Source organism: Pristis pectinata, chromosome 8 (assembly GCF_009764475.1).
Source record: "Pristis pectinata isolate sPriPec2 chromosome 8, sPriPec2.1.pri, whole genome shotgun sequence".
Lineage (NCBI taxonomy): Eukaryota > Metazoa > Chordata > Chondrichthyes > Rhinopristiformes > Pristidae > Pristis > Pristis pectinata.
In genome coordinates this window covers 92,315,275-92,338,911 of record NC_067412.1, presented here as the reverse complement: position 1 = coordinate 92,338,911, position 23,637 = coordinate 92,315,275, and the positions used below count along the sequence as shown (strand labels likewise).

Below are 23,637 nucleotides of genomic sequence, written 5' to 3'. Positions count from 1 at the left end.
CTGGAAGAACTCCGCAGGACAAGCAGCATCTGAGGCAGAGAGATGGTCCACATTTTGCATCAAGACCCTGCATCAGGACTAACAATGGCTGTCAGAGAAAGTTCATGGGGAAACAAGGACATCCTTGAAGCATTTTAACCTTTAATCTATTTTCTACAAATCAAGTTAGAATAATCTTACACAGAAATGTAGACAGAGGATACTTTGAGCTTTCAGACTCATTGCCCCAGTCACTGAACCCTCCCATGACTTTTCTATTAATTCAGATCAAGCTGAAATTCCTGAATTTCAGCCAACTATATCTGTAACTTTATCAATACCTTCCAGTAGGCTACATCTTCCAAATTGAAAATCTGGAGTGAAAAATATGATCTACTTGTGATGGTCAGCAAATACAAACTAAAATTGAGTGGAAAAAAAAACTTTAAATTGTGCAGACTAACTGGACCCATTGAGAACAATATTTAATCAAATTAAAAAGTACACCTCATTGTCTAATTGAATGTGCAGCTCTTAAGTTTCACAAGATTTCTTTTGTCAATGTGTATTAATGCACTGCATGTGATTTTCATGTATTAGTACAGAAGGCAATCCAACTATCTTTAAATGTTTTAACTACTCTACTATAATCAATTAATGGGAGAATTTCACAGCAATGTTTAACATATTTAATGCATGATGTACTTATTTTCCAGAGATGGTCTGACTCCTTTTAGGAGTTAGGTTTGTGAATTACCATGTTTGGGAATTCACAAACCACAGAGCAGATTATCAGGTTATCAAACTGGCTGTGAATATATACTGCATCCATTGATCAATTTATAAGCTCAAAATATACTATACAGAAAGCAAGTCTTTCTGTCCGTGAAGGTTTTAAAAGTCGTTTCAGTTAAACCCACTTCCCAGATCAGCCTAGAGGCTTGGTAATTATGTCTTGTCAACTCCTCTTCCTGGGACTTTAAATGAGATGCAGGTTTCTGCCACCACAAAAATCACCCTTTCAGGTTGTAATTCCTAGACCAACTACTTTGTAGATGATTTTTTTTGCTTAATTCTTTTACTAGTTAGCTCAAATCTATGCTAATTAGGGAGTTAAGAGAAATAAGTTCTTCCCAGTTATTCTATCTAGAGCTTGCATCATTTTATACACCTTAATCTCTTCTCAGTCCCCTGGTTCCAAAAACAAAAAAAATCACCTCAGCCTAGTCAGTCTCATAGCTAAAATTTTCCAGTCCTGGAAACATCCTTGTAAATTTCCTGTGTAGACACCACTACCACAACCTTCCTGTAGTGTGTGGTGACCCAAACTGTGCACACTACTCTCAGTTCTGCACTTCTACTCAGTTTATATCTCAGCCAATAAAGTATCCATTACCACCTTGGTTATCTTATCTTCCAGTCTAGGTACATTCAGGGATCTGTGAGCATGCATTCCAAATATTATTTTTCCCCTACTTCCTAGAATGCATTTATTGCATATTTTCTTGCCTCATTTGCATTGGCAAATGTATTTCCTCACACTTCTCTGGATTGATTTATATTTGCCATTTTTGTGCCCACTTAACTATACCATTGATCTCCTTGAAGTCTACAAGCTTCAACCATTTCTAAAAAAACATTACTCCTATATTTGGCCCAAATAAGTTTAAACATGTCAGAGGAAAAGTCCCAGTTTCTTCACCTGTTTCATAGGAGGTAGAATGGCAAGGCCAGCAGTCCTGATGGGCCCCTAGACAGAGGCCTGCAGAACTCCACTACTCACACTCCTTCAGCTGACCACAGCACTTGTTGGACGAGTCAATTTTTACTCCAACTAGACCACATGGGTTTTACTTTCCAGATCAATCTTCCAATGCTGGACTTTTGCTAAAAGAAATCATGTAGTTTAGCCTATGCCATGATTGAACATGGTCATTATGGATAAGTCGCACCCATTTTACAAGTCTTGCCTGAGCCCACTCTTCTGCTATCCAATAGCTCCCATAACATTATGACCAGAGTAACAAAATTGAGGGGGGGGGGGGGGGTGAAGAGAAGAGGAAGGAGGGAAGATAGAAAGAAATGGGAAGAAAAAAGTAGCAGGGGAGTTGGAGTATCAGCTGATAACCATTAAGCCACCCACACTCACCTGTCCTCTACTCCTGGAGCACTCTCATACCTGCAACAGGCCACAGTGCAGTAAATCAACTGGGAAGTTGGTTCTGAAGGCAAAGATATAGATTGAAATTTCAGCAGCAGCTGAACTGTCAGGAACAGTCAGGTAACACTATGGAGGTTGAAACAGGCCAGCTTAGTGATGGCATGAACATGTGGCCTGAATTTCACCTTTGAGTTAAATCAAACACCAATATTGCAGTGACTGGTTCAGTTACACAATTTCCAGGGAGAGGAATGGAATTGGTGGCTTTAGTCTAATACTTGATTCATTTTGATGGAAGTCAGATAACCAAGATATCCTAAAGCTAGGTGGAAAAAATTCTCAGGTCAACATGGTTTAAAAATAAAACAATTTAAAAGTTATACAATAGAGGCCAAAGTAGGAGATATTACTAAGCATTGTGACCACCATTTCACTCTCATAGAAAAAAAGCACATACACAGCACAAGCAGCTTTAAAATTTGACATTTCAATGAATGTAAACTGAATACCCAGACTGCTAACTTCAGATATCACTTGAAATATTTTGCCTCGAGTTCCTTTCTCGTTTGCCCATTTCAGATTAAAAAGTTAAGAGTAGCTTCATTAAACTTCAGCTAGTGCACAAATGTTCAGTCTCAGTATCCGTAGAGCACTCTGCTGCAAGTCAAGAGTCCGAAAGTCACATTCAGAGGACAAATCTCTCAAACAATAGAGATTCCAATATTGTCATTTAGGAAGTGTGCATCAGACAACCCCAAGTCCATGAAATACAAACATAATGGAGCAGTATCTAAAAAGAAAAATTGGATTCCATGAACCAACATTTAATTCAAGGGCTGGAGGATCCAGCTTTAATGGATACTCTGGCTTCCAAATGTGAACTTTATCCTAGAGGTATTTAACTGGAACTTCATATAATCAAAAGACATCTTGAAGTGCTTAGTTACTGAAGCACTCCATAGAAATGGCAGCCTAGATGAGCTCAAATAATGCAATACTGAACTTTTATGGAAATTGCCCTAAGATAACTCTGCTGCCCAAGCAGCACTTGTACACAAAGTTTTGTACTTCATAAGATTGATCTAAACAATTTTTCATCTTTTAAGCTAGGAAATGTAGAAGTTTCCATCTTTTTTCAGCTTCCAGTAGACAATTCTAACATCTACAGACTCTGCATCCAGGAATTTTTCAGAAAGATTTTGATTAGTTTACTACACAGTATCTGCTCATGACACCTACTGGCATTTCCTCAAGGTGGTGCTGGTCTCCACCTCGTACTTATTTTCAGTGAGCACTGTCTCCATTGCAATGTGATTAAATACACACAAAACATGACAATTACTACTTGCAAACAAGGAAAAAAAACTAGGTAGGCAAGCTATAGCTTCAGTTTATAATTATATCAACCACTTCACTGCCCTATTTGTTAACAATCCACCTCAAGGGGCATCAGAAAAACCTAGGCAACAAAAAGGCAACCTCCTTTCCCACCACCTCCCAGACAATAACATTGATAGTTTGAGGTTTCAATTTTGATGTCTTATTAGATGTAAAGCAATCAAAACAGAAGGCAAGATTCCATCATCTATTCTTGGCCTGTCACTTGTCAAAATTGCAGAATATGGAAAACCCAGTGTTCAGCATCTTAGTTATTCTAGAGACCATGGAAGACAACTTAAGTGGCTTGGTTGTCTAATTCAATAGGCTGTTAAACTGACTTTTTTGCCCACCCAAGCAGAGTTGGTTAAGGACAGCAAGTTTCTTCCATAAAAGGGATAATGAAGCAACTGGAATTGTCATTTCCACTTCATTTTTTCTTAAAACCAAAAGCAATTTTTCCTGCAACAACTGGTAATGCTGGAAATCCTCTGCTGGTTATGCATTTTAGTCCAGACATCTACATCAGTAATCCAGATGCCCAAATAAAGTGGCCAGACTAGTTGGCCCTTATACAAGGAAGCTGGTTGATTAATAGTTTGATTGTTGATCCATAACACTTGTAGCACTTCATTCACCCTATGTATTTGCCTTGATGTATTTCAAGAAATTAACTACAGAGCATTGTGGAAAAAAAATTGCCCAATCCCATTCCTAAAGTTTGAGATAATGCTACACAACAAGTCTTTAAACTAAAGCTCCATCATATCGGGAGCACAATATCCAACAGTTACAACAACCATCCAAGGTAAAAATATTGAAGCGTTTACTACCACTCAACTACACAAATCTTAATACTGTTTAATAAGAGGGTGAGAAAGGAGGCAACAGAAGCCTTAAAGGCCTCATTCACCTGTGGAATGCAGAACTGTTTCAAATAGGAAGATTTCATTTACCATTTTGTGATCAATATTTCACTTTGATATTTTCTTCAGAAGTACACTTGGAAGATGCATTTTAAAAGTCAAATTTCATTCATAGAATTTAAAGCAGTCATATCTTCTAAATATTACAACAACTTTACATAGCACAAGACATAACTACTGCAATATTAGTGCATTTCAAAACCTCTTGCATTAACAGTTAATAACCTGAAATAAATGTTGAATTCTTAAAAATAATGATGTTTGATCTTTATGGTACAGATCAAGGTACAAAATGTGCTTTACCAATACCTGTCCAAAAGAAAAAGCACCGATTCCTCATTTTTTGGCTAATATTGAGCACTGCATGATCAGGACACCGTGGTACAAAACTTCAATATTGAGGTACTTAAAAATCCTGATGCAGGGAATCAACCCAAGACATTAACCATCTCTTTGCCTCTTCAGATGCTGCCAGTCCTGCAGAGTTCTTCCAGCAGTCTTTTTTTTGCTCCAGATTCTAGCGTCTTCACACTCCTTTCTCCTTTGTACATCGAAGTACTGGAATGCTAGATCTAGTCACAAAAAAATTCTCCATATCAAGTTCTACATTTTTCATTTAATCAAAATGAATTTTGTAAAGGTCCAGCAATTCCAGTTATCTCAACTGTAGTTGAGAAACTTGTACACAGTATTTACAGTAGAACTAGTTGTCACCCTATTCTGGTGCATACATGGATAGACCATTTCGTGGACTTTGTGCATTTTAAATCATCAGTTCACTTAGTAACCTGCTCCACACTAATACCCCTGCAGTCCTATCCCTTGGATGGATACCCTAGCAGAAACAAGTATCACAAGGCCACTTACTTCCTCATCCAGGAAATACAGAAGAGTTAGACTCTAATGCAGGTAAGCATCGAAAGTTTGATAATAGAACCCAAATTCATATACAACTTTGGTGTGATCATTCTTCAATACATGCTAAAGGGAACTGATTTGCATGATACTATACACACAATAACCCAGAAGACATTTAAAGCCAATTTACAAATGTTTCACCTTTCTGGCTTGAGATCAAACAAAGGAGCATTCAAGATCATCAATATTTTATAGGTAGTGATGGGCAACTCATAGTAGAATTATTGGTAAATTATCCTACTCAATCTAGCAATGATTCACTTACAGCTCTTAAGCTGTATACCAAAAAAAACGTGTTTTAGCACTCTAAACTTGAAAAGGTTGGTAATTAATCCAGTTAAAATATTACAACTATTAAGATGAGATAACAAAAACAATTCCTAAGATGCAAAGCATCTGTCCCTACAGTATTTAGGGCACAAGGAGCAAGGGAAAAAGTTACAATTAAAAAGTTTATCAATTAAATGATCCTAATGTTAAACTCAGCTGAATGTGTAGGATAATCTCTTCTTACATGGAATAGCTAAACAAACTTTAGACAAGCAAGACTTTACAAATTTAATCCTGTTTTAATTACTTCAAAACACATTTTAGCATACTAAACATACAAAAAAGAAAATATACCTTAGTTACAAGATCATTTGAAGTACAGAATGCTCAGGGCTGTCACTAAGATTTCAATGAAGCCACACTGGGAGTCACCACAAAGCCTGTGAAGTAATTAGGCAGGGCCATGTAGCACCACAAGCAACATTAAATGTTATTTTTTTTAAATATAAAAAGGGAAAGTTTTAAAGCATCATGCTCAATGTTCCCAAATTGCACCAATTGTAAAGTTGCAATCACTTTAAAGGATGACTATATTACCTAGAAAACAGACACCATGGGTCCATTAGTTCCAAAACAAAGCTTTTGATTTTAATGGTGCAATTCTATTCTCAATACAATAAGAGAACATCAGTTCAGAGAAATGGGAATATTCATTTGCCATTTCACAGCCCTTTGGATTTGGCTTTTGCTTACTAATATATATAAAAACCCCTTGGAAGTGCAGCAGTGATGATATACATGTAGGCACAGGAGGTCAACGTTAAATGGTTACCTCCTTTTTCTATCCAACAGGTCTTGATTAATTGTAGTCACTACCAGAGTGTGGCTGCCATCTTGCTACTTTGCTTCTATAAACATACCTTAGTCCTGAATGAAGTCAGAAGCACATTGTATGATCATTCTAGTACATTAGATACAGTGCGATGTTGTCTACAAGCATGGCAGGCTTCAAATACCTACTGACAACTCTGATTTCTTTTTAAACTTTGATTGCTTCATTTCTCCTCATACTTACAGCAATCTCAAATTGAATTGGCTACAACGGCACTTTAAACTATACTGCACTTAAACACAAAACACCACATAAATACATTTTAATCTAGTTAAATCCCCCTTCTGTACAAGAAATTGCCAGTTTACAGAAAGAAGAGTTAACAACTCAATGTTCACCGCTGTAGTGTGAATATTACAAAAAGGCCTGTACAGTTTAAAACTCAAGCTACTTTTTGCCTTAGACCATATACACACCAACTTACAAAATTAAAAGGTTGCAACACTTGTAACAGGGTTTAAATGCTTTCAGTTACATAGCAAGTAATTATGCAGAGGCAAATATACATTTTAATCATCATCTTCTTCATCCTCCTCCTCCTCCTCTTCCTCCTCATCATCATCATCTTCATCATCATCACAATATGCCTCCTTCTTGGCAGGGGGTTTCTTTGCACCATCCACTTTGCCTTTGGCACGATAATCAGCAACGTCCTTTTTTTAAAAGAGAAATATTTAACTGCTTGCCAATTGGAAGATCAGCAAGACCACCAATTCACAAAAAGACAAACTTCCAAGAGCTCCTGGTAATTATCAATACATTGTTTAGAAAATTCAGGTGCTATTTCAATTGTGTCTTAATGCAGTAGGGGACTTGGTACATTAAAACACATCATGCAATTATCAAGTAGCTTGTACATATTCTGACGCAAGTTACTCAGACAGCCTCAGGAAGCAAGACGTGGAAGTACTTATTGCAATGGGACTTGCCTTATCATATTTCTCTTTCAGCTTATAAGCCTTGCTATTGAATGGCTTCTTCTCCTCCTCGCTGCATGCATTCCACAGTTCACCAAGCTTCTTTGCTACATCACCAATAGACAAGCCAGGACTCACAGCCTTGATTTTTGGTCGATGTTCCGAGCAAAACAAAAAGAATCCAGATCTGCAAAAAAGGTATACAAGTGCATCTGACAATATAACTGTAAGTATTAGTGGGAGCTTTCTTTTTGAAAAAAGTTACTTGCTTTTATCCTTTTTGATGGAGGAATTTAAGTCTTAAATTAAGTTTGAATAAGAAGCTGATCTTGTGTTGAAATCACAAATAATACACAATATCATTAATTTAGAAAAGGCAGATTCCACCTTGGATCACAAGTTGAGAAAAGGAGAGATGTACAATTGAGAAAAGGAACCAGAAATAATTTTAAGAATATACCAAAAGTGTTTAGCTTATGCCTCCTTTCAAGTTTTTAAATAGAAAAAATTTAAAATTTACTCGCTGTTCTTCTGGATACACTATTAGCTGCATTTTGGAAAATATACTTACGGAGGCCTTTTTGGTGCATTGGGATCTTTCTTCTTCTTACTACCTTTGGTCGGCACATAATTTTTCATTTCTCGATCATAACGTGCCTTATCTACTTTAGCCAATTCTTCAAATTTGGCCTTCTCTTTGCTGGACATGGTCTGGTGAAAAGTACATGTTTCATATTATCAACTAAAAATTTACATTTTATCAAGTGTTTACGTACCTATTTTCAAGGAAAATAAGTTACCTTCCATCTTTCAGAGCATCTTTTAGAAAATTCTGAGAAATTGACTGGAATATCAGGACTCTTCTTCTTGTGTTCTTCACGGCAAGTCTGCACAAAATAGGCATAGGAGGACATCTTGCCTCTTGGCTTCTTAGGGTCACGTTTTGCCATCTTGCTGTTTTTCTACATAAAAACAATTTGCATCTCATTTTTAAAATTCAGATCTAGTTTCTAAAAACAAAATCCCACGTAGAAAATCTGCATGCAATCAATTTGTAAACGTTTGCATCAGTCTCCCAAATTCCTAGACTAGTTACCTAATGTCAACTTTGGGGTGGGAAAAAAATCCTTCGGACTTTAAAAAAAAAGTTTACGTTTAAAATATTAAATTGCGCATATAAAATTATGCAAGAATAGAAACTCCAAAAACTCAGAACAACTGCTTAAATCATTAAAAATTGCCCCCCAACAAGTTAAAACAAGATTAAAGTCCTTGCCTGAATTAAAAAGTGCCGATCTGAAAAAGCTCTTTTAAAAACCCTACGCGGCACACAAGTCCTCCTTTTCCATTGTTACAAAAAGAGATTTTATTTCGGTGAGGCCGGGCGACAAAGGCAAATTCCAGGCAGAAAAACGAAAGCCTCGGTGCAAATGCACCGACTGAGCCTTTTGCACCGGACTATTGCAGAGCCCGGGGCTTAATGCCATCAAAGTCTCTCCCTCCTCTGCTATTTATCTATTTCTTTCCCGCCATGTTTTCCCATCTCCATTTTATGCTCAAGGACAACAACAAAAAAAATCCGATGTGTGCATTTAAAAAATCTGCAAGGGGGGAGGGAAATAAAATAAAAAAAAGGAGGGGGGGGGGAGAGAAAGGACGGTGCTATTTCCGAGGTTATTTATTTTATTATTTAAGGGGCTGGGCTGCACCGCGAGTGGGGCTGGCAGTGTGCAAGTGCAATGATGGCGAGGGATCAGGGGAGCAAGGAGGGAGAGAGGGAGAGAGAGGGAAAAAAAAGCTGGTCAACATTCCCAATAATTCTTCATCCATTTTGTGAAATGTTTGTTGATGAAAGAAAGTCCGGGTGAAATGTGGCGGCCGTCGGCGTGCGGCTGCTTTCTGCCGGCGAGGGGCGGCGGGGGTCGGGGGATTGGGCTCTTCTTTTTGGAAGCATATTATAGACACACACACACATAATATATATACACACACACACAGGCAGAGAGAGGAATAATAGAGGGAGAGAGGGCCGAGAGAGGGAGGGAAGGCGCCACACACACACACCTCGGGATAAAATGGCTGCACCCCCCTCCCCTCCGTTACCCCCGGCGAACACCCCCCCCCCCTCCTCTCCTCTCCCCACCCCCCATATTAAAGCCTTCCCCTCCCTCAAACTTCACACACTTTGACGCATAGCGGTTCCGCTCGGGGGGAGAAGGGGGGGGGGGTCGGTGGGTGTTATACGGGCGCAGGCGGCGGCCTGGGGCCTTGGCCCCGGGGGGGGGGGGTGGTGCAGGCGGGCGGGGAGCAAAGGGGGGGTGGGGGTGGGAGTGAAAGGGGAAGGGGTTCAGTCGCCGCCGGCTTTCTCCTCACACCCTCCGCCATCAGAGCTGCCATGTTCACTCTGCGCAGCGAGGAGGGAGGGGGGGGGGGCTGAGGGGGGGAGGTGGTGGTGGAAGAAGCGGGAAAGAAAGGAGCGGGAGACGGCTTTCCCCTCACGGCAGCGGCCGGGCCGAGGGACGGGAGGGTGGGGAGAGCGGAGAGGGAGGGGTAACGGAAGGGGAGAGGGAGGGGGGAGGACGAGGCCCCGGGTACCTACCGGCGGACGCTCGGTCGGATGGCGGACGCTCGCTCTCGAGCCTCCTTTTGCACCAAAGCCTCGCCTCGCCTCACGCGCCCATTGGCTCGACGCCCCACGCCCGCCGCGCCCGCCCATTGGCCGGCGCCGCTGCCCGGCGCTGCCGCCCACCCGCCCTCCGGCCGCCTCTCATTGGCTGCCCGCCCCGCACGCCGGCAGATTCAAAAAAGGCCCGCCTTTTCCTCGCTCGGGAGCAGCAACAGATGGAGCGCAGAGGGTTTCCTTTGTGCCCGCTTTAAATCCATTCACACTATTTACACCCGAGACATTTGATACTCAAGTTTAAAATCCCTTCCACAACCCTGAACATTTAATTTTGAAATCTGTTGCTAATTTTTTAAACAGGTTTAAATCTAGTTTCTTTAAATCCATTCACACTATTTACACCCTAGACATTTGATATTTAAGTTTAAAATCCTTTCCACAACCCTGAACGTTTGATTCTGAAATCTTGCTAATTTTTAAACAGCTTTACATCTAGTTGCTTTAAATCCATTCAAACTATTTACACTCTAGGCATTTAATATTTTATTTTAACATTCTTTCCACAGCCCTAAACATTAGATTTTGAAATCTATTGCTAATTTTTAAACACTTTTAAATCTAGTTTCTTTAAATCCATTCACACTATTTACACCCTAGACATTTGATATTTAAGTTTAAAATCCTTTCCACAACCCCGAACGTTTGATTCTGAAATCTTGCTAATTTTTAAACAGCTTTACATCTAGTTGCTTTAAATCCATTCAAACTATTTACACTCTAGGCATTTAATATTTTATTTTAACATTCTTTCCACAGCCCTAAACATTAGATTTTGAAATCTATTGCTAATTTTTAAACACTTTTAAATCTAGTTTCTTTAAATCCATTCACACTATTTACACCCTAGACATTTGATATTTAAGTTTAAAATCCCTTCCACAACCCTGAACATTTAATTTTGAAATCTGTTGCTAATTTTTAAACACTTTTAAATCTAGTTTCTTTAAATCCATTCACACTATTTACACCCTAGACATTTGATATTTAAGTTTAAAATCCCTTCCACAACCCTGAACATTTAATTTTGAAATCTATTGCTAATTTTTAAACACTTTTAAATCTAGTTTCTTTAAATCCATTCACACTATTTACACCCTAGACATTTGATATTTAAGTTTAAAATCCTTTCCACAACCCCGAACGTTTGATTCTGAAATCTTGCTAATTTTTAAACAGCTTTACATCTAGTTGCTTTAAATCCATTCAAACTATTTACACTCTAGGCATTTAATATTTTATTTTAACATTCTTTCCACAGCCCTAAACATTAGATTTTGAAATCTATTGCTAATTTTGAAATCTAATTTCTTTAAATCCGTTGAAACTATTTACACTCTAGACATTTGATATTTAAGTTTAAAATCCTTTCTACAGCACTGAACATTTAATTTTGAAATCTATTGCTAGTTTTTAAAGAGGCTTAAATCTAGTTTTAACCTGATGCTCAAAATCACATATCCTGAATACATGATTTGCTTTTTATTAAAATCCTTTGAGACTATTCTAGACCCTGCTTATGATGAGGAGTTTTGTATTTATTGCTATAATCTGAAGATTTTATTTGAATAAGTTTAAATCTATTTCAAACATGTTCTGTTCTAATTTCTTCTTGTGTTTTAAATCTAACACTATTCTTGTTCCTAAATATATTCTTTAAAATTAATCACTACACTCAGATACATAAAAATCTATGTGCCATGCAATAGTTTGCATTGTTTAAGATCTCGGTTTAGTTGATAGAATTAGTTTGAAATGTGTCAAGAAAAATGTTTGATATGCATAGATGAAGATTTTCAAATAATTATGCATGGAGGGGACTATTATTTAACACAATTTAAAAAATGTTCCCAATTTTTATGTGGAACAGGAGTTTCGTTGACATCTTATAATGAGAAGAGGAGGCTATTCAGCCCATTGTGTCCATTCCAGCTCACAGGGAAGCTATCCCATTAAGTGTCATTTCCCCTCCTTATTTCCCTGGATCCCTGCAACTTATTCACTCTCACGCACATCCATCAACTCTCCTTTGATAGTTTTCCCCATTAACGTACACTAAGGGATAATTTATGGCAGCCAATTAACCTACCAGCATGTCTTTGGCATGTGGGAGGAAACTGGAGCACTCAGAGGAGAGGACATGGAAACTTCATGCAGACAGCATCCGAGGTCAGGATCAAACACTGGAACTGTAAGGGAACCCTATGATGGTGAAAGAATTCAATTTCCAAAATAAATGTGCAAGATCACAATGAAAAAATTAAAATCCATCAAATTATCTGTATTGAATGACTGGAAATCTATATGAGAAATCAAAAATAGTGAGTGCTGATGAATGTAGAAATCCCAGTGTCTGCTGATCTGAAGCACAGGATCACATTTCTGATGAAAGGTCACAAGGTCACTGACCTGAAACATTAACTTTCTTTCTCTCTCCACAGATGCTACCTAACCTACTGAGCAATTCCAAGATTTTTTCCTTTTCAGAATCACAATATTACTGTTTAGCTGCTAAAGAAGCTGCTGTTTTTAACCTAACCTTACTTTAAGGCTCAGGTATCCCCTAGGGGAAAATTATTTAATTAAACACATCCCAAAGGAAGCTTCTGTAGATCAGCAGTTGCTTGTAAATCCCCAGATATTGATCTCCAGGTTCTCAGGCTCAGAAGTGGTATTTGGTGTTGTGTTTTAACATATTTTTGAGGTATGGGACTTGTGAAACATAATGGACAAGTACTACACCCAAGACCTTTTAAGCATAATTATCAGGTCACCTGAAGTATTCTTACAGCCAGTCAAAAAAAAATGCCTTATAATGGTAGGGTGTTATATAATGGAATATATAATCTGTTCCTCTAAGACATGGTCTAAATTCTTTCACTGAGTAGATTGCAACTTGCCTTGCAACTTTACTGATTTGTATTCCAGAACTGTGATTACCAGATTTAGGGTATTTTTCCAAGTAACTTGTGACCTCTGTACTTTTCTAATCAAGATGTAATAACTAACACTTACATTTATATACTCATTTTGCAAGATTGTTAATGTACTATGATAATTTGCTGCCACCTTAGTATGGTGATGCAGACAAGTTTTTAAAATTGCTTCATCATTTCAACATAAATCTTAAAGATGAATAGGAAATAATGTTGCTCTACAAGGGACCCTGCTTTGAACCTGAGGCCGCTCTGAATAGCTGAGGAAAATCTAAAGTTTCTCCTTGGGTCTTCCTATCTTTCTTGCATGCTGATAGTACCTGCTCTGGCTTCTTATTACTATGATATTTATTGTGGTCTCTGACTGATCAACAGAAATCAACTGATGAGGAAGGCATGTCTAGTCCATTTTTTGCACAACCAAATGCTAATCCTCCATCACTCTTGTCCTTGCTCTTCACAAGCTTCTCAACTCCTCTTCTCAATGCACTTACCGCTCCTTCTATGTTACTTTCAAGACTCAGCTGTATCTTTTTTGTTGTTTTCCATCTCAGACTGCCTTCTTATCCTTTGTTCTTCAAGTGCAATATTAGTGGCACAAATTTCAACCATCTGGGCTCAACATTCTGTAGAGAGTCATAGAATGATATGGTACAGAAAAAGGCCCTGCATTCACAAAGTCCACACATTGACCATCAAAACCCATGTACACTAATCCTAAATCATCTCATTCTATCCTTCTTACTATTACGAGCCAGGTTTCTACTTGGTGAATATCCCTTTAAGGCACCTGGACAGTCATGTAGTAGAGTGTGTGTGTGTGTGTGTGTGTGTGTGTGTGTGTGTGTGTGGCGTTATCTGAGGACTGCAAGACTATAACTGGAGCATACTGGCTGTTGCACAGAGAAAGAGAGAGAGAGAGAGAGAGAGAGACTGACTGTCTCTGTATCTATGGATGAAGAACAATAGCTGTGACTGTCACTATATAATCCTATAAAATCCAATGGATTTTTGGAGCAATCTGCAGTGTCCACTTTGTCGTTAACCTGTACTGGAAAGCAGATATACCAGTGGGTGGCCACGTATCAAATGCCCTCGGTGTGGCAGGTACTTTGGAACAAAGCAATGGAGATCATCGGTGACTGAGGTGTCGTATGGGTTCCATCATGGAACATGTGGATTTCGTAAATTCTCTCTACATTCTCTCTACATTCCCTCTACAATTTACTGTGGTTTTGCAAAAGCCTTTGCTCATCGTTCTACCTTATGACTTGCTGAACTGAACTTTAAGAACTATTCCTAGACTTGGGGTTTGGGAATTTGCCACACACACTTTGAGATTATTTTTTGGGGTCAATGTTTAATATCTAACATTTTTATTTCTCTTATTATTACAAGTAGTTATTAATAAATAGATTCTAACATTTATACATGGCTCGTTGTGTTTCTATTGTTGCTGGTACGTAACATTACATTCTTATCAGCTCCATCCAGATTCTACCACTCACCTACACACTAGGGGCAATTTACAGTGGCCAATTAACCTACCAACCTCCATACCTTTAAGACGTGGGAGGAAACTGGAGCACTCATAGGAAACCCACACAGTCACAGGGAGAGAACATGAAACTCCATATGGGCAACGCTGGAGGTCAGGATTGAACCTGGGTCTCTGAAGCTGTAAGATAGCAGCTCTACTTGCTGTATCACTATGCCACCCTTTTAAAAGATGCATTTAGAGCCTTAGAGTGAGAGAGACTACTAGCACAGAAATAGGTCTCTCCACCCACCGAGTCCACATTGACTATCAAAACATTCACACTGATCCTACCACCAATCCCATTTTATTCTCCCCATACTCCCCTCGTCTCCCACTAGATTCTACACCAGTGGTAATTTTATGCTAGCCAATTAAACTAACAACCTGTACATCCTCAGGAAACCTAAATACATGGAGGAAATCACGCAGTCACAGGGAGAATGAGCAAATTCCACAAAGATAGCACCTGAGGTGTGAAGCAGCAGTTCTATTAACTGCACCACACTCTCTCCCTATATAACTGCAGACACTAGATTTCAAACGATATTAATTGGCTATGAAGTACTTTGAAGTGGTACATTTATCCTATGCTGCAATGTGTACCGTCTACAAAATGTGTTTTGTTGTGGAAATTGGTTTTCAAATCAAACCACAAGCAAATTGCCAAGACTTATTCCACACACCTCATGAACCCATGGCCTCTAGAGCAGATGTACAGGAACACCAGCATCTTGAATGTCCCTTCCAAGACAATGATGGTGCTTCATCATTGCTAAATCCTGGAACTCCCTACCCATTGACACTGTGTGAATATCTGTGCTGCAGCAGTTCAACAAGACAACTGATCTTCTTGTGGGCAATTAGGCATGGGCCAAAATGTGTTGGTTTGCCAGCAATATTCAAATCTTGAGAATTTTATTTTATCTTTCTTACTTTCTTTTATTGTTTTTAATTCATTGTTGGTTTTTCTGAACAAGTCTAGACCTAAGTATCACTTTTACTCATCTAGACTTAGAGCAACAAGTAAAACACAGCTGTTTGTTGTGGGAATTGGTTTTCAAATGAAACCACAAGCATGGTTCAATTATTAACTACATGACCTAGTTCTTAAGCTGACAGTGTGCTCACCATCGTTAAATTAACTGTCATCCTCACAACTATCAGACATACACAATTACTCCCTTTAAAAAGGAAGAAGTGAACAATTCTGAATAAACAGTTAAACTATATTTACACTGGTCAATTATAACTTAAGTTCAGTTGGATTCAAAATGTAAAGTTGTGAATCGCGTTACATTCAACAACTTATAAACATACATGAATGATAGCGACCGTTAGATACATTGCAAGTCTCTTGTTCTCTCAAGACCTTCTCCTGACAACCTTTAGCCCTGTATGTCCACTTTACTCCAGAACTTTCAGTGGATTGTGTCCCTGATTGACAACTTCACAGCCACTTTTGTCTCTTTGGAAGCTCTAGAGAACCCTGTTTGGCCACTACATTCATTGCATTTTGCCTGTACCCAGATGCATTTTCATAATCATATTCACAAACTTTCCTATTCATCCTCTTATCTGCTTTCTCTTTGAAGTTCTGACTTGCATATCTCATTGCTGCTTCCCTTCTAGAGACATTTCCTGGAACCTCTACCTCTGCCAAAACACCTGGAAACCAGTTCTGCCATATTTGGGCAATGGCATGTTGACTGTCAGTAATAATCAACCCATTATCTCATTGAAGTGATTCACTGCTTGTCTTGTATGCTGATGCTGTTGGCATGATGACAAGAATGCTTCTCTCAATTTATCTACCTCCATCTGCACTTGGTTGACCTCCACCAGGGGCTCCATAATTGGCAACAATATGGCTGTGGACAAATATTCCAACAGTGTCTCTGTATGGTTCAGGGCAGATACCTTACTCAGATTGATATGTGCTGTAGTTCTCACTTTGAGCTTTGTGTTTGATCCCAGTCAAACTTCCTGTTGATCTTGCTGCACATACAGCCATAAGGCTTCAGTAATGTTTATTACAGCTTAGCCACGTTAACCATGCTCTGTATGGCTCACCTCCTTCATTCTCATCTGTCCAAACTTGATTGATTCTGAGGGAGGGATCTCTCTGAGGTTTGAGATTTGAGGGACTGAGTTATAGGGAGAGGTTTGACAAGCTAGGACTTTATTCCTTGGAGCATAGGAGGCTGAGGGGTGATCTTATAGAGGTGCATATGGGGTGCCTAAAATCATGAGAGGTGTAGATAGGGTTGGGGAATAAGAACTAGAGGGCATAGGTTTAAGGTAAGAGATTTAATGGGAACTTGAGGTGCAATTCTTTTTACAGAAAGAGTGGTATCTATGTGGAACGAGCTGCCAGAGAATGTGGTTGAGGCAAGTACAATAACAACTTTTAAAAGTCATTTGGACAGGTACATGGATAGGAAAGGTTCAGAAGGGTATGGACCAAATGGGAAATGGAACTAGCTTGGTCGGCATGGATCAGTTGGGCTGAAGGGCCTGTTTCTGTGCTGTATAACTCTATAACTCTATGAGAAGAAAATTCTGATATTTATTCCCATTTTACAAAACTAAAAGAACAATAGTTTCTGGAAATCTGAAATGAAAACAGAAAATGTTTGAAATACTCAGCAGGTCAGACAGAATCTGTACAAAAAGAAATAGTGTTAATATTTCAGGCCAGTGGCTTTTCAACGGTTTTGATGAAAGGTCATCAAGCTTAAATCATAACTCTTATTCTCTCTCCACATAAAGTATCTTACCTATTGATAACTTCCAGAATTTTGTGTTTTTATTTCTCTATTGCTCCTTAGTCATGAAATACACATGATCCAACTTCTGAGAGATCCTAGGATTTTCAGTCCTATGTCCCAAAGGTACCTCTAAGAGCTTTTATTTCAGACCTTTGAACTTTTTCCCCGTCCAGGTTCTTCACAAGCATTGAAGAGCATCGACTACCTACTTCTACATTTCCTTGGTACCTTGTTGCTTCAGTTGGTGTACTATTGTCAACTGGCTCTTCATAGTCTATGCAATCAACTTTCCTGAACATGAACCATTTCCCCTTGCAAATTCTTCAACAGTTCACTTGTTATTGATCTATCTCTCTCTGCTTCCACAGGACTTTACACAGCATCTGTGCTGTTGGGCACTTCCCTGCAGCCACATCCTGTCCTGATACTGATCCATAACTTAGTTTCTGACCTGCCCTGGCATTTGCTGCCTTGATTGTGCCATTGGCTTCCATGAGTGTTGGTGTCTTTCCTCCCTGAATGGCAAAGCAAGTGATTCTGGAGGGAAGGACCTGACCAACCGTTCTTAAACATTTCCTGTTCCACTGAGCATTGGACTTAAACAGTAGATGCGAGATCCAAGAGCTCTAATCCAGCCCCTGCCTAGAACTCTCGGCTTTCGGTGTAATAGCTACAATTATCAGCAGCTACAATTCCTTATTACCTTGGGCCACAGTGCACCCAAGTGTCTGCAACACTCCTCTGGACTATGTGCATAATAGAATGTTATTTTTTATTAGCAGGACTTGTCCAAGGTTATGCCTGATTGTTGCTTGTTCCATTATTGTGTGGCCGTCTGCAGTACCAATGCTCATTACAACATCCTGACTTTTATTTTAATGGTAGTTATGAACTCACTGCAGTTTTGTTATGTCACCATCTGTGGTGTGAATACCATTGAACATGCTTTCCTCTTCATCATCATTAACTACTGCAACATTCAACCAGCTCTCTGAATGTATAAGGTAGATATAATTCCTTGCCTCTGAGCAAACTGAGAACTGCAATTTTCTATGTCAACCACACTCTGTTTGTTTCTGAAAACTGCTGCCAGATGTTCAATTTAAATTTGCAGTCAGAAGTTGCGTAGTTTCTCTAACATCTGTAACAAGACCTCCCACCTTTTGAGTGAAATAACTGCAGTTTGTCTTCTTTTCAGGTTCCTGTGGTTTGCTGGTTTCCTGCCAAAACCACCCTGAATAGCCACGTGACCAGGTCATGATGGAAAATACACAGAGAACACTGCCATTATTGCCATTGTAGCTTTGCCCAATTTACATTTGTGCCTTGAATTGACCAACTCACCCTTATGCTTTTCAATGACATTTCCATCAAAACCACAATTTCTACTGTATTCTCAAAAATAAAGTCTTGCATCTTAAAGAGTTTGGCTTGTACTTGCACATTCAATTAGCCCATCTATTCTGTCCAAGAAAGTTCTGAAATTAGTCTTGCCAAGTTCTACAAACTGACAATGTAATCCCTTGTTGCCTTCTCTGACATTTGGTTTTAGTACCAAACTTCTGACTCTGAAATCTTTTGGATGATGCTTGGCTGAAGTTTCTAATAATTTCAACCCCGAATAGGATATCTATTACTCTTCCTGCTCCCAACAAATTTGCTAGTACCACTTGTGTTGGTACTACCTCCAGTAATAATCCTTTTTTTTTACTTCTCACAGTTCACCACATTTTTTTCTTCAACATTGTCATCTGTAGCCTCTACAATATTATTAGCCTTGAGGAACCAGTCCAGGTTCTCTGAGTAAATACTAAACACCTCTTGCACTTTATCATGTGCCTTGGGCTTTCGGATACATCTTATTTGTGAAATTTCTGCCAACTCATCTTGAGCTTCCTATTCAAGGAACAACTTTTATTTCATCACTCTATTGCAAATTGGAAAATTCACCAGTTGTTGCTTTCTATAGGCTGGGACTTTCATATATTCCACCCTTGACACCGATGTAGTATATAGTGGATTCTTCCGAACTGCTGTGGGGGTAAATATTAATTTCACTCACTTAGATAAGGAGTAAAACACAACCGTTTATTGTGGGAGTTGGTCAGCTTAAGCTACAAACATGGTACAACAATGACTCAAAAAGGTGATAACGACCCCACCATCCTTAAATCCTCACAGCTATTAGAAATGCTTCATATTCCTCAATGTTGCTCTATCTTTGAAAGCCTCAATAATTTGTTTTTTCATTTCACCCATGTATCACTTCTGACTATGGATCAGATGGTAATGCTCTTCAGCTTGAGGGAGAAGGTTATGAGTTCAAGTCCTTCTCCAGACACTGTGCAATAGTATGGAAGACTGCATCACTGGGATACTGACTCCTAGATGAGACATTAACCTGAGGCCCTGTCTGTGGTCTCAGGTGTTTGGCCATAACATATCATGGCACAGTCTGGAAAGAAAGAAAGACAAGAAAGTTCTCCCTGATGTCCAACATAAAGAACAGGTTCTCTCGTCATTATCATGTTGCTGTTTGTGGAATCTTGCTGTATGCAAACTGGGTGCTGCATTTCCCACAGTGCAACAACACTAGTACCTCACTCTCAGAAGCACTGATATATCCTGAAAGTTCATTATTTTTTGTATGGCCACATTCCACTAATTCCTCCACAAAAGTTTTATGTCTATTGCTCACAAGTGCACTGTTGAGGTTAATAATCACCTTGTGTCAATAGTGTTGCTGTAGTAAGACACGATATTGAAGAACACAGTTGACAAAGAGTCTTGCTTAAATGGTTCACACACCTTGAATGTTTGTCCAATGGTCTGTTTTCCCTTTTTAAGCATTATGTACAAATACATCTGGGATGATTTTCGGACCCAGTGCACTGAAACTTCTTGTTCTTGTTTAATGCTCTCTCTAAGATATTACTTGCATAATTGCCATACGCCCACCACATCCAACCCCTCCTTGTCCTCACCATCCAACTTGTCCTCACCAGTATGCCTTTCTCACAATTTGCCATATAACCTTCCCTTTGCCTCCAATGATGCTGCTTAACTCACTGAGTTCCTCCATGTAATCCACACATTTGGAGACAAGACAAGACAAGACAAGGGAGCAGAAGTAGGCCATTTGGCCCATTGAGTCCACTCCAAAGAAAAGGGAAAAAAAGAAAAAGAAATGAGAAATTGGTGGGGGGGGGGGGGGAGACAAAAAAATAGATGCTGTACTTGGGTTCTACTTCCTTGTATCTCCACACCCCATGGCCCAAAACACAGGAACAGCCAATGGTTCTCATTTCACCGCAGCCTATGTGCTGCATTTAGATTCTCAAGATATTTTGCCTTAAGATAGAGACATGATATTTGTATGGATATCTAAGTAAATATTACGGAACCTGATTGGATTTTTGCTGAGCTGAAACCTTGTATTTTAATGTCAGTCACATGACATTTGAACATAGGATAGATTTTCAAATTATGTCATTGGAAAGCTGAGAAGTGAATTTCTTCATGGTGTCACTTTATAAGGAAGAGGAAGGATGCCTGATGTTGATGCATTCCTTCATCTAACAGTTCAAAATGAAGCCAGAGCTGAAGCCACTCTGCAATATAATCATAAAGCTCCTGGATATCTAAATAAAAGTAAATTGCTCTTCAGAAATAAAGACCACCAAAAGCAAAACAAGAGTCTCAGAAGTGACATTAGCTGAAATTCCCATTACCTGATACATTTCTACTGCTGTGTTTTCTGTACTCTGTTAACCGTTGAAATAAAGTTGTCTCTCCATGAAAATAAAATAAAGACTGAATTTGAAATTACTTTCATACCAATGCTTTAGCTGGTGATAATAACACCAAACACAAGACAGCTGTAGTTGGTAGGTGAAAAAAAACAATGGAAGGCACACCTGAGCAGTTGCATTCTCACTTGCTAGGACGGTTTGCTCAGGGATAACTGTTTTGTCTACCAATGCAACCTCTTTAACAGATGGTTCAAGCATTGAAGGTTGTTGAAAAGCAACTGAGTGAATCAATCTAGATAACTGAGGTGTTTAGTTGTGGGTTTCTAACTTTGCTGCTGCAAGATTCACACATAAAAACCAAACAGGAAATAGAAAACCACTGCAGTTTATTGGCAATGGAACCAAATTTAATTGACTTTTAAGGAGAAGTAACACCGTAAATTCTTTTCGGGAATGGTACAACGGGTGAGGTGCTGCTCTGTCATTTCTGGTATTTTAATTCAAATGCAGTCTATGCTGTTGTAGAATGCCTGTCTCATCAGTCTACTGCCTGGCGTGAGCCCGTGGGTGCAATTGCAAATTAGTCATTGCAGCTCGGACCCAGAATATAAACTTTTCCCAACTGAAATAGTCTCACTCAGTTACATGTGTGGTGCTCAGACACAGTGGCAGATAGGGGTTGTGTTATCCCTCTACCAAGATACAATCAAAAGAGTCAATACCTACTGAGGCTCACTGTCTAGACTCATATATGAAGAAAGAACAGTTAACTTTAGAAGACTGCAGACAGCCAAAGAACCATATTACAATAATAGATCTGTGACCTAAGGAGAAGAAACATCTGGTGCCTGGAGAGGAAGAAAGTACATGCATTTATACTGCAGTTTTCACAATCTTAGGATGTCCTAAAGTGACATGAAATCACACCTAAAGTGACTCTTACATATGTGCAACTTTCAGGGACCGAGCTCCAAGTCATCGTTGATATGCTTAGTTAAGCATATGAGGGAATGGTTCTTACACTGAACATTTTCAAAAATAAATGTCCTCTACCAAACATCTTCTGTCTCACAAAACCATGCATGGAATTATGATATTGTGGGTGTTGTGGAAATGTAGCTGAGGGAAGGGCAGGAATGTCAATTTACTATAATTGGGGAAATATCAAGGGCAGGAATGGCAGCTCAATGCTCCTGGATATAGTGATTGGGTTGGGGGGGGGGGGGGGGGGGGAGTTCCAAAAGGGGAGGCGGTGTTACACTGTTGGTCAGGGAGAGCATTACAGCAGTACAGGGAGGATATCCTGGAGGGATTGGCAAATGAAGCTATATGGGTATAACATTGGAATAAGAAAGGGGTGATCACTTTGATGGGATTATATTGTAGGGCTCCAAAGAATCAGCAAATTGGAAGAACAAATATGTGGACAAATAGTAGTGGGATGTAAAGGCAATACAGTTGTAGTAGTGGGTGGTTTTAATTTTCCCAATATTGACTGGGATTGCCTTAGTTTAAAGGGAATAGATGGGATGGAACTTGTTAAATGCATCCAGGAAGGGTTTTTAAAGCAGTCTGTAGAAAGTCCTATGAGGGAAGCAGCTGTACTCAACCTTACTTTAGGGAATGAGGATGGGCAAGTTGAGGAAGTGCCCATGGAGGAAGAGTGACCATTATTCGGGAAGTTTCAAGGTAGTCATGGAAAAACATAAGTTTGGACCTAGAGTTAAGGTCTTAAACTGGGGGAGAGCTAACTTCAATGGTATAAGACAGGAGCTGGCAAAAGTAAATAGGGAGCAGCTGCTGGAGGGATAAACAACATCCAATATGTGGGAGGCATCTAAAAGCGAAATATTAAAAGTTCAGGGTCACCCCGTAAGGAGGTAAAAAGCAAAGATGGTAGGATCAGGGAACCTTGGATAACAAAGGAAATTGAGGGTTTGATCAAGAAAATGAAGGAAGCATAAGTCAGCTATAGGAAATTATCAAGTAAGTCCTTTGAAGTTTATGAAGGTTATAGGAGAGATCTTAAGAAAGCAGTTAGGAAGGCAAAAAGTAGACATGAAATGGTCCTGACCAACAGAATTAAAGAGAATTCCAAAACCTTTTACAAATATATTAGAAGCAAGAGGGTAGCTAAGGAAAGAGTCAGGCCCTTCAGGGACCAAAAGGGAAGACTTTGCATGGAGCAAGGGATATGTGTGGTGTTCTGAATGAATACTTTGCATCAGTATTCACCTGTGAGAAGATGGGAGGATAGAAAGTTTGGGGAGACGTGTGTTGATAGTCTGGAATATGTGTATTTCAAATTATCAGTCATTGTCAACTCATTCACTGAAGCCCAAATATCTGTAAAACAAAGGTCTGTAACAACTGCACAACATTGCATCTCTCGCGATAAAAGCTACCATAGCTGACGTTCCTCAAGTGTCAAGTGAGAGCCCTATTCAAATGGAAACAATTGCACTGCTGAGCTCTCTTTGATGACCATATACAAAATGGGCTATATGCCTTTCCTCTGTGC

General features: G+C 39.2%; 1 protein-coding gene across 2 annotated transcripts; it reads right to left on the bottom strand.

The window, feature by feature from the left end:
- Window positions 1-5,910: 5,910 nt before the first annotated feature.
- On the bottom strand, window positions 5,911-10,160 carry LOC127573497 (high mobility group protein B3-like). 2 transcript variants are annotated; one of them, XM_052021776.1, is made up of 5 exons: window positions 10,040-10,160; window positions 8,241-8,402; window positions 8,012-8,151; window positions 7,453-7,627; window positions 5,911-7,176 (listed from the first exon to the last, which is right to left on the bottom strand). In XM_052021776.1, exons 1-5 carry the CDS (start codon window positions 10,154-10,156, stop codon window positions 7,033-7,035), a joined length of 738 nt encoding a protein of 245 aa, XP_051877736.1. In that variant the 5' UTR covers window positions 10,157-10,160; the 3' UTR covers window positions 5,911-7,032. The 2 variants fall into 2 exon arrangements, with proteins under 2 accessions (XP_051877736.1, XP_051877738.1); XM_052021778.1 differs by lacking the exon at window positions 10,040-10,160 and adding an exon at window positions 8,717-8,737.
- Between the last annotated feature and the right edge of the window lie 13,477 nt (window positions 10,161-23,637).

Excerpts from the sequence above, each read along its gene's own strand:
- LOC127573497 (XM_052021776.1), bottom strand. The coding sequence starts at position 10,156 with ATGGGCGGGCGCGGCGGGCGTGGGGCGTCGAGCCAATGGGCGCGTGAG. Across the intron at positions 8,403-10,039 it reads ATCCGACCGAGCGTCCGCCG|AAAAACAGCAAGATGGCAAA; the intron begins GTAGGTACCCGG and ends GTTTTTATGTAG. Across the intron at positions 7,177-7,452 it reads TGAAAGAGAAATATGATAAG|GACGTTGCTGATTATCGTGC; the intron begins GCAAGTCCCATT and ends TTTTAAAAAAAG.